The sequence below is a fragment of the Cebus imitator genome, unplaced genomic scaffold, assembly GCF_001604975.1.
Source record: "Cebus imitator isolate Cc_AM_T3 unplaced genomic scaffold, Cebus_imitator-1.0 Scaffold13, whole genome shotgun sequence".
Lineage (NCBI taxonomy): Eukaryota > Metazoa > Chordata > Mammalia > Primates > Cebidae > Cebus > Cebus imitator.
The window spans coordinates 1899266-1911217 of record NW_016107328.1 but is presented as its reverse complement, the minus strand read 5'-3'; the positions used below and the strand labels follow the sequence as shown (position 1 = coordinate 1911217).

General features: G+C 43.6%; 1 protein-coding gene across 1 annotated transcript in view; it reads right to left on the bottom strand.

The window, feature by feature from the left end:
• ZFAT (zinc finger and AT-hook domain containing) overlaps positions 1-11952 on the bottom strand; it is a 224205-nt gene that overhangs the window by 125264 nt on the left and 86989 nt on the right. Inside the window, exons 4-5 of the mRNA XM_017499885.2 lie at positions 8447-8632; positions 6086-6236 (exon numbers count right to left, since the gene is read on the bottom strand). Coding sequence (XP_017355374.1) covers positions 6086-6236; positions 8447-8632 — 337 coding nt within the window. The remainder of the gene's footprint in view (positions 1-6085; positions 6237-8446; positions 8633-11952) is intronic.

The following is an 11952-nucleotide window of genomic DNA, read 5'->3' as shown; positions in this document are numbered from 1 at the left end:
GGGAAAGATGGGTGCACTGCCCACAGAACGGGAAAGATGGGTGCACTGCCCACAACACATACAGTAATAACCAGCTGTGTCCCAAGCTGACCTGCGTGGATTCCGCAATATTTTAACAGGACTAGTCTTAATGGAATGAATTCAGTCTGCTGCGTAAGACTGGATGCAACCAACTTGTCAAGAGATTGGGTAAGCCAGACTTGCCTATTCACTCAACCACTGTTGGGAGTGACTCTTTCTCCCTTTCTGCAAGTTTCCTTGTGAGGACCACCCATTAGCGAAAGATCCCTGGCCTTTCTCCACATCCTTACTCCTTCCCAAGGAAAGAGAACCAATGTGACCTCAGAGCAGGACCTAAGCCATGAGCTGAGCTCTGCCTGTTTTTGGTGAGGATGTGCGAGCATGGGATACAGTGGGCATGGGACACAGTGGGCACTTAGCCAACTGGCCCTCTGTGAGCCTAGCCGGAGCAGTCCAGGACAGCAGGTGGGAGAGAAGGACTGTCTCATTCTGCAGGCAGTAACAGAAGGCTCCTGCCGACTTGTACCGCACTGTTCTCTCCCACAGCTCTGTCAGTAACAGAGCTGATGTGCGGCTCTCCATCTTCCTCCTCCTCCTCCATCATGATTGGTTTAGAACTCAGATGGGGAAAACAGGGCTGCTGTTTATTAACTGTGTATTTCATTTATTCAAAAATGGCCACCATTTGTTAACACCTGCCAATGTGTTTGAGGCACTGCATTAGATTTTGTGTATGTGGTGAAGAATAAAAACATGGTCTGCTGTGGGTAACCCCCCTTCTGGATACCGAGGAAGGAGAGCTAAGCAGACCCCCGACACAATTAGTGCCTGAAGAATATCTTACTGCTCATTTATTTCCTTTTTAATATAATGTCTTCACAGATAATCATTTCTTAGTTTGTAGTCAGAGGAATGTCTAGAGCAGACACATTGTAGAGCATGAACTAGAGAAAAACAGCCACACCAGGACAAGAATCAATGGCCTAGGCAGTAGTGCCACTGCCTGAAAGGGCATGCACTCCACGGCAGGTGGCAGGTCGGCCCAGGCGGCAGCATTCAGTATCATAAAGATACCTGCTGTATGGCAGGCTTGGAGCAAGAATCACTCTTCCTGAAAGGGAGTTGTAGTATCTTACATCCAGTTCTTGTGGAAAGCTGGCCTCAGGCTGGCAATCCCACATATGTCCAAGGGCTTAAAACCCCTCTGGTATAGTTGTGCCTAGGTGGCTGTATACCCTGTCAGCTCTGTTGCTACTGTGCTGACTCAGCATCCTCCTATAGAAATTCTCAGACGTTGCCTGCCCCTAGATAAGAGATGTTGCACACTGCACCCTCCTTGCTGCACAGTACCCACCTCCTTGCCTCAGTGACCTCATGGGGGTGGGCCCCTTGTTCTGCCCACCTTCTTGTCTCAGTGACCTCATGGGGTTGAACCCCTTGTTCTGCCCACCTTCTTGTCTCAGTGACCTCATTGGGTTGGACCCCTTGCTTATCACTCATGTGACTGTCTTGACCCTATCGCTGTCCTTAAGATGACCTCACTCTCTCCCTTCCCCCCAACCTATACCTAATAAATACAGACAAGCCTGGACACTCAGGGCCTCACCTGTCTCTGCTTGCAAGTGGCGTTGGCCCCCCAGCCCAGCTGCTCTTATCCAGTCCTTTGGTGTCTTGCCTCCTTATTTCTCAGATCCAGCGCCTCAGCACCAACAATAGGTGACACTCCACAATCCTAGCAGGGCTGGACCCTACAGTCCGCCTGCCTCATGAATTCTGTCTCTTTCAATGCAGTAATGTGCGTGCTGAATGAGACGGTAATAATAACTGCTAATAATTATTAAGTATATGTGGTATGACAAACTCTATGCTAAGTATTTAAGCCCAAATGTATTATTATACCCATTTTACAGTGAGAAAACTGAGTATTTGCCCCATGTTGTACAATTGGTCAAGTGGTAAAGCCAGGACTTGAATCCAGGAAGATTCTCTCACTCTAGAGCCTACACGTTCATGCTCATTCTCTCTACCCCCTCAAATCACTGTCATACAGCGACCCTGCCCCAGAGTAACAGTACCACAAAGAAGGCTCCCCCTGTGAGGTTTCCATTGCTGTTGGAATGGGCAAGACTTGTTTCTGAAACCAGCAGATGACAGTCACCAAAGTACCACAATAGGCACCAGGCACAGGCACTGACAGATGAGTCTAAGGAGGCAAGTGAGGTTTCTCCTCCAGCCCTAACTGTTCTCTGGACAATGTGTCCAGGCTATCCAAAAACGAGCTCAGACATCCTAATAATCATGTAGTGCTACTAACTAGATACCATTAAACTGTACCCACTCTAACTATCCAAACAACTGTGTCTGATCAACACAGGTTGCCTTGTCTCTAAATTTAAAATATTTAAATGGATTGCAGTCCATAAATACCAGAGGGTACCATTCACATGAAGTGATTAAAATATTTAAATTTGGAAGTTACTAGTATGCCTGCATGCTAAGCCCAAGGCTAATTTAAGGAAAGTAATTTGGATCTTTCTCAAATGACAAAGATTTCCAGAAGGGGATACATATTATTGGCACAAAGAATGCCAAAGAAAGAAAACCTGGATTCATAACATTAATTAAATAAATAAATTAAGAATTTGTATATCTCCTCTACTGCAAGATCTAAATGATCTTATAAGAATCTTTTGCTCCGATTTTTTGTATTAAGAGGCAGCTACCTGGGAAAGCCCTCAGCGCCCTGGTTACCCTTGAGGGCAGTGAGTCTGACAAGGATGCTACACAGCCTCCATCTGACTCACAAGCCCAAGTCATTGACTGTGACACTGAACCGATGCCAGAGCTTCGATGTCCATGCGAGTTCCTTGAAGGCACTTTTCTCCAAATGCTGCCTCCTCAGTGACAGAGGTACTCTCACCACTGCATTTTACAAAGAAATCCAGCAGAACTTTAAAAGGTCAAACTCCTTAATCTGGTTATTCCACTTCTGGGAATTCATCCAAAAGAAAGAATACAAAATTTAGATGAAGGTGCTCATGGCTCATTTTCTACAATAGTTAGGAATGGGAAGCTCTTCGAAGGTACCAACATAGGGAACTAGTTTGTCTGCATGTTTATCTTTCTTCACTTATTCATTCCCTTAAAAAAGTGGTCCAGGTACTGAGGATACAAAAGGAAATGAAAACAAACACAGTCCTGTCTCTGGAGCTCACCTTCCAGGAAGAGCCACAGGCCAGCCTACATACTAAATATAAAGGTAAACAGACAAGGACGACTGGGCTCCCTGCGAGAAAGACAAGGGCCAGACACTCCGAGAGCCCAGTCATGGTAGACTGACTTGGTCTAGGGACAGGGAAGGCCTCCCTGAGAACAGGACATTTGAGCAGGAAGCTAAAGGACAGACAGGCATTAACAAAGCAGGCAGAGGAAAGGCATCCAGGAAGGGGAAGGGACACCTGCAAGAAGAGATGAAGGAAGTGAAAAGAGGCCCAGATGGCTGGAGGAGATGGCAGGAGCAAGAGAACGGGGAGACCACAGCAGGTGGACAAGGCTCAGGGGTGGCAGGCCTAGTCTTAGAAACCTCCTGTACCCCTAAGAGCAAGGCACAGCCTTAAAGGGTAACAATCAGATGAGCATTTTAAAAAGATCTTGTTGGCTCCAGCGTTGAGTTGATTATACTATATCCTCATGAAGTTATGGTATGTTGCTATAAAGCAAAATCTTTGTGGTCAATTTGAGTAACAAAGGCATATAAGTATAATGTGATTAAGTTTTAAAAAGTGATGGCTGGGCCCAGTAGCTCACACTTGTAATCCCAGCATTTTGGGAGTCCAAGGTGGGTGGATCACTTGAGGTCAGGAGTTCGAGACCCCAGTCTGGCCAACATAGTGAAACCCTATCTCTACTGAAAATTCAAAAAAAAAAGAAAAATAGCTGGGTGCGGTGGTACGCACCTGTAGTCCCAGCTACTCAGGAGGCTGAAGCAAGAGAATAGCTTGAACCTGGGAGTCAGAGACTGCAGTGAGCCAAGATTGTGCCATTGCACTCCAGTCTGGGTGACAGAGTGAGACAAAAAAAAAAAAGAAAAAAAAAGTTTTAAAAAGTGATATACAAAATCACATATAAAATATAAACTCAATTTTATAAACTATACATGCTGAAAAAAGACTGGAAGGAGATACCTTTAAAAATAGTTATCTTTGGGTAATAAGATCATAAATGACCTTTTCCCTCAGTTTTCTGAACTTCCAAAATTTTTTAAATAAGTCTGTATCATTTGTTATGAGAGAAAAATCATATAACCTAAAAGTTTCTATTTCTATCCAAATTTTACAAAGTAAAATCCTTACCTAAAAACATCTCTTTCATAGTAATTATATTATTTGCACAATAAAATATTTTTTAAAAATACATGACAATAAAAATATAGCACAGATCTCTTGATTAAATATTCAGTGTATTTACCTGTAACTTGATTACCATTTAGCTGAACCCCTCCCCAACAGACCTTGAAATATTGTGAAGATAATTAATTAAGGTCTACAAATCAACCTGACTTGAAACACAGAATGACTTTAGAGACTTAATTCTATTGTGAATTCACCAAAGGAATGAGTATTTTTACAACTTCATCAATAAATTCAGTTGTTCACATTTACAAGAACAGAGGACTGAGGCTACAAATTAATTAAGCATACCACACGATATAATAATAAAACTGAATGAGAGCGCTACATTGCCAAGCACTTTGCATATTTTATCTCTTATTCTCATCACTAAACTAAGATTCTATTAGTCTTAAAATTGTGCAACAAATGACAGATGCAAAGTTAACCTGTGTCAAGTTACAACGGAGTGTAAGCTTCATCAGGGCAGAGGCTGCATCTGGCTGATTCTTTGTCATATCACCAGTGCCCAGCACACAAGAAGTGCTCAATTTGTTGAGTTGAACTCATGTAGAATAGTCTAGAGCCTACTAGGTCTGTTTCATTCTAAATCTTATGCTCTACTCAAGAACATCCCATTTCTCTTCTTCCAGAAACAGAGAACAACCATTGGCAACTGGCATTTTCTTTGTCTTTCCTTCCAGCTGGAAGAAATGTTTTCAGACCTCTCGGGATCAGAGTTTGTTAACTGACTTCAGCAGGTACAGGCTAGAGGCAGACAACTTGGGGAGTGTAGAGAAACACACTGGTTTGCTACAGGTGGTCAACTGATCCAATGTATCTGGAGAGAGTTTTAATGTCAGTCAAGCACTAGGCACTCATATCCTTTGATGTAGCAATTTCAACTCTAGCAATTGACTCCACAGGAAGTCTTGAAGTATGAAAAGATGTATGCACCAAAATGTTAATCACTGCATTGTCCTGAATGGTAAAAACTGGCTACATAAACTAAAATATGTCCACATAATAGCAAACACAGCTTTTTAAACTATGTACTAAAAATGAAAGACTTTCAAGGGGTAATAAGCTTTTTTAAAAAAGTTGAAAAGAATACTTTTGGTATTTAGTATTTGAAAAAACCAACAAAATTAAAGCAATATATGTTAATGTATTTCAAAAAACTTTCAGAGGCACACGAACTATCAAAAGGTGTTACCTCTAGAAAGAGTAACTCCAGGTTACTTTACATCATATGGGATTTGTGAGCCTTCTACAACACACTTATGTTACTTTTCAAAGTGAGAAGGAAATAAAGATTTTTTAAGTTGTAATAAGTGCAGCTATAAAAATCTAAAACCTTACTAAGGCCATGTTTCTATTTCTTTTTATTAAAGTTAAAAATCGGGTTGCTTTAAGTAAAATGCTCTGGCTTCATTAAGCTAACTGGTGCTCAGTTCTAAAAGCATATCACTACATAACACACTGGAGGCTCGGCCAGCACACTGAGGGCTGCAATGGAGGGGTTAATTCTACCACTGAATCAAGGGGTCTATATCTGTTATAAGTAAGTGTATAAGCAGAATCCAAATGAACAAGCATCTTGATCCTTCCTGCACTCTGTGGAGCTCACTCGCATTCAACCTCTGGCTGAAGTTACACAGAAAAAAACACTTTACCTGCTTGACTTCATTGGTTGCTCATAAGGCGTCTGCTGAATGGCGTATTCCTGGTACCCACGCCGAGGCACCAGGTCTGCTGAAGTGGTCTCAGAACTTGTAGCTCCTGTTTCAGGAGGCCCAGCCTCCACTGGCACAATCTTGGTAGCACCTGAGATTGATGCAAAAGGCACTGCTGATTGAGAGGCAGCGAAAGTGGCCACTGATCCCATCGCAGCTGAGGGAATGGTGCCTGGAAGTGTATTTCAATACTGAATGATACCCATGCAAGATAGTTTTCACTGAGCTCGTACGTTTAAATTCTTTGGGTGTGTGTTGTGTGTGTGTGAGAGTGTATGCATTTGAGAAAGTAAGGACGGGTTTTTGAATAAGCTGTCTAAACGTCCTCTTGAGATATATTTTCACTTGATCCACTTAGGTTAAAAACTATACATATATATACACACACATACTCATATACATATATATGTTACTTGCAAGGTTTTATACAAGATCACCTGTGTCAAACTTTAAGTAAATTTAAAGCTGCATCAAGATAGTATAGAAAGTAGAACAGACTGTAAACAGAAATTTAAGCTAACTGGGTCCAGTCCCAAATATGACATTGCCTCAATATCCCTGTTTCCACCATATGAAATTAAGGGTTTGAGTTGGAAAATCTCAAGGGTCACCTTTACTTCTGCAATTCTATACAATTAAATGATCAAAGGCCTTTTACAGCAGTGTGTGTGTGCCTACGTGTATCAACTGCATTAAAGAAAAAGATCCAATTTACCCCATTTCTGAAATTGCAAAGGAATTAATTATACTTTTCACCCTTGCTTAAAGAAATATCACAATACTACCACTAATTTTTAGAAAATTGCAGAAAGTTTCTCTAGTAACATTGAAAATAGGAAATTCTCTCTGGGTTTCTTATATTCCAGAATAATACTGTTCTGAAGTGAGTAGGGCAGACAAAGTAACTTTCCAGAAAGTTCTTCTAGTCACACAATTTTATATGGTCTGTTCTCTGATCACCTTGGTCTGCAGTGAAGTATAGGAGAATTTAGTCAGAGTTTTCATTTTAAATGAATTATTCTTAGCACTGAAAACAGGCACTGAAAGGCTGCAGCTGTCCTTAACATCCTAAACTTAATTTTCAAATTTTATTTGACAGCAACCATCTCAAATGCATAGGAGAAAAATTATACTTTGAAATCCACTATTATAAACTGCTTTTTTATTAAGGGTCCTACCCTAAAGGAGACCTTTTTAAAAAATATAGTGTCAGGCCCGGTACGGTGGCTCACACCTGTAACCCCAGTACTTTGGGAGGCCAAGGCAGGTGAATCACCTGAGGTCAGGAGTTTGAGACCAGCCTGATGAATATGGAGAAACTCCATCTCTACTAAAAACATAAAACTTAGCCAGGCATGGTGGCAGACACCTGTAACCCCAGCTACTCGGGAGGCTGAGGCAGGAGAATCACTTGAACCTGGGAGGTGGCGGTTGTAGTGAGTTGAGATCACACCACTGCACTCTAGCCTAGGAGGCAAGAACAAAACTCCATATCAAATAAATAAATAAATAAATATATATATATATATATATATATATATACACACACACACACACACACACACACACGTATAGTGTCACATATCCACCATCTATTTCATGTAAAAGAATAGGGAGATGGAAATTTCCAGTATTATAAAATATTTGGTGACTCCTTCTATAAATACAAAAAGATCAGCAGCATCCCAGGATACCCCCTTAGAACATTTCCCACTGTCTTAATCTTAAAAGAAAGATGAGAACAGAACTCTAATTCTTTGGAAGATGGAAATAGTGGGTGTCTATGTCAGTTTATGTCTTTTCTATGTGTACAGAGGTTAAAAAAAAATACAAAACAGAAGGTGGGCAGAATTAGCACGGGTTTTGGAGCAGCAGCCTGCATGGGTGTAGCTGAATGGGCCACCCCCACATTCAGGATAGCATTGCGGAGAGCTGAAGGGGAAGGCACACACCCAGCAGAGGAGCTAGGTGAGGGGACAAAGAAAACAAACTGCTCCCGGAACCACTACTGCAGCAGGCGCAGCACAGCAGGACTGTGGTACCGCGGCAGGAGCAGCAGGAGCCGCAGGAGCAGCAGGAGCAGCAGGAGCAGCAGCCCTCATAGCGACCCTATTCTCCTCTATCCATTAACCACAACACCTGGGCAGAAAGTAGGTATCATCCTCTGGAATTAGTGGGTGATGAAATGGGGAGCCCTACTAATGCACCAGCTCTATGCTCTGATTCAGACTGACATCAGGCTGCCCTCAGCATGGACTTGCCAAGGGTCTTGATTTGTCCTTTCCCGCTTGGTGCAGTCACCTGGAATAGCTTCATGTGCAGTTAAAACCACACTTATGATGGGTTTCTTCGCCCCAGAAAGCTGTCCGGCCTCCTTTCCTGAGATCTTCTGGACTTTCTCTGTTTTCTGTGACCGTGGTCTTTTCGGGGCCTTTTCTCGGTCATCTTCCTTACACTTCTTTTCTAGTTCAAGGTCAGACTCGTTACCTAAGGAGCAAATACCAAGATGCATAAGGTATCCTTTTATATCAGTGGCAGAGCTGGAGGGTAAACATGACTCTTCCTGGGGCAGTGAGGGAAAGACAGCTCTGTGGTCTGCAATGCTATGCAGACCACTGAGTCATGCAGGTACCTCAGCGGCACTGCACTCCTTCACTCAATTTAGTACAGGTTCACTGCTACCCATCACAGGCCATCACCTAGGCCCCGGGCGCACACTGTTGGGTGAAACAGAAATAGATTCTTGTCTTGTCCTCATGAGGCCAAGCGGACTTCAGAATCATTAATACACAACACTGTAGAGAACACAGGGTCTCCAAGATGTATATTCCAAGAAATAAATCATTCACTTATTCTACTTACACTTAGCAGCCACTGTCTGTGTACCAGGCACGGTGGACAAAAAGAGTGATAAGGTGCAGACCCTGCCCTCAAGGGCCCTGCAGTGCAAGGGGAGAGACAGACATGCAAACAGCACATGCAATCCAGGGCAGTCTGCTACACACCAAATGAAATGAGGAACAACCTGAGATAGTTACAGGAAAGCATGGTAGATTCTCCACTTCATGGGGAGGTAAACCCTCGGTGCACATAAAAAGCAAGCATGTGCGAAGCAATGGTCGGGAAATACAGGCAAGGGCATGAGGGCAAAGGAGTGGGTGTGGTGGAAATGGTGTTCCAATCTAGGGATAGACAGCAGAGGGGTGCAAACCAGCGCCCAAGCAACCTGTGTGGTGACCACTTCATGAGGAAGCAAGGAGACAGAAATTAAACCAGGGGAGGGCGTCAGAGTTAGGTCCCAGCGGGCCCCGAATGGCCATGAGAAGTCTGGAAACTTCCTTTGGGAACCAGGGGTGAAACATCGATGTGCATGAAGACGAGACAGGCCTGAAGAGTAGGAGAAGATGGAAGGAAAGGAGGCTCAGGTTCCCACAGACGACCAGCCTGCTGGGTGGCAAGACAGAGTCACATCTACTGACAGCTCACAGCAAGACTAGAAATATCGATTTCCTACATAAAATTTTCTGATTTTTCAAGGCTGACTCTAGTCTACAGTTTCTCAAAACAATGGAAGAGCAAAGGGAAACAATGCCTGGGGCCTGTCTGCTGCCTCTCGAAGGCCATCATGGAGAGCCACAGGTGTCTAAGCCGGGAACAGTTGGATTATATTAGTGCCGCTGCTGCAGAGAGCAAACTGAACGGGTTCAAAAATGTTGAAATACACTGAAGAGGGAACATGTCAGCCACAGAAAGAACAGCAGCTAGTTCCACATGGCTACCCTTGGCATTAGCCTGCGGGCTAAGAAAAGCTTCGACAGCCAAGTGAAGAACAAAGGAGCCATCTCTTGGATGCACACTGTTCGAGACTCCTGAGTGAGGAGGAAATATAGGGAAGGCAGGAAAAGGAGTTTTCTCCTTCTTAGAAACAGAGCCACAAAACCTGAAATAACCTGTCCAAAAATCACTTCCTCAGAACATATGACAAATGCACAGGGAACAATTCCACATAAGCCTTTCTCAGCCATGAGTGTGGAAACGGATGAAGGAAGGGAGGCGGGATGTGGAGGTGCAGGGTGGGGGGTCTGGAAAGTGCCGCCAGGCGGGGTTATCCAGGAGGTGAGATAGGAACCGTGCAGCAACATGGCAGAAACAGGAGCAACTGAAGGCAGACAGCCAGAGGCCATTCAGTCAGTCTGTTTTCTGTGATTCATCTCTGCCTGAAGGCAGCTCCCCAAGTAAAGGTACCAAGGAATGCCTGAAGGGAAAAGAGAAAATGGAGTATTCTTTCTTAGGGAGGCAGGCTGGTTAAAGGAAAGCTCTCTCAAGAAGAGGCAACAAAAAAACTTGGCTAATGGCAGACTGGTCAAAACAAACATTCTAATTTTCTAGGTTCTATGAAGCTTTTTCGGATGTTTATCCCATAATCCAGGTGCTTGGACCATTTTTTAAGACCTAGTGAAACGGTTTTATGGAAGTTCTTTAATTCACTGGAAAAGGTCCTTAATCATATAACTAGCATCGGCATTAAATATAACATTGAACTGAAAAGCATGAATAGATGAGATCGTGAATCAGACAGAGCTGCGCATCACTCTCTAAGGCTAAAGGGAAAAAGTCAAGACCATCAGATGCGTCCCTCCCTTGAAGAACAGGATGACTCCTGTAAAGCTGCAGAATAGGGAAACAAGTGATCGCAAAGTCACTGGCAGTGCCTACATTTTGTAGGCTAGATTTGCATCAGGCCTAACAGCAGTTTTTGTTTTATTTTACTTTTTAGTGCCTACAATAAAAAACATTTCAAAAGGTCTACAAATTGCCTGAGTCACAGAAGTTCTTTTTGTGACCTACATACTGGGTGACACACACACATAAATAACTATAGCAGAATATATTGAATGCTATAAAAAGGTAGAAACAACAGATTACAGAATTTTTTGCTTTAAAATGATGTTTTACTTTACACCGCAATTCACCATGGGATACAATTCAATACGTGGGTGATATGCCAGGAATAGATGTGTTCACATTAAAAAAAAGACCTGAGAATTAGAGCTTGCCAGAAGCCCAACCCAGGTTAACAGCATGAATCAACAGAAACCAAACTACATTCACCTGCGCTAGTAAGAAGCCGCTGAAGAGACCTCCAGGCTCTGCACCAGATCGACTGCATCTGGACTCTGCTTTCGGCATCGCATGTTAAGAACACATGGCAGAACTGGGTGCCCAGATGTGGGTTAAGGTCTAGCACCATGCCATTTTAAAAACCAGTAGATACCTGAGTTGGCCTTGGTGGAGAAGAAAAGACTGGACAAGAACCTCATCTCTCCCCTCACCATTCCCACAGCTCTGATTTGAGTTTCTCTCCCTGTGGCTGCTTTGGGATGTACACTGTTGGTATCCACCCTGCCCATTCCCAACATCTGTCCCTCCTGGAGGGTAATGCCACCTCCCACCCCAGGAACTCGGAATGCAGCTGCATCCTAACATCTAGGGTTACAGGACCCAAGCCTGGCCAATGGGGTCTGAAAAGAAGGGTCCAGGGTCTTCCAGGAGTGGTTTTCCTTCCTCATGAAGAAAGTATCACCTCTCTTCCTCAGCTGAGTGTTGCTATGTCCACTGCCAGAACCGAGGCAGCCACGCAGCAGTGAGGAGAGGCTGAGTGAAAGACCGTGATAATGCCTCAGGCATCACAAAGAGAGAGGTGGATCCTGGGACTTTCCTGGCACAGATGTGCCCCTGAACCCGCCCTGGAACCACTGTGCCTGGGCATGTTTTTACACAAGAGAACATTCTCAATATTCAACTCG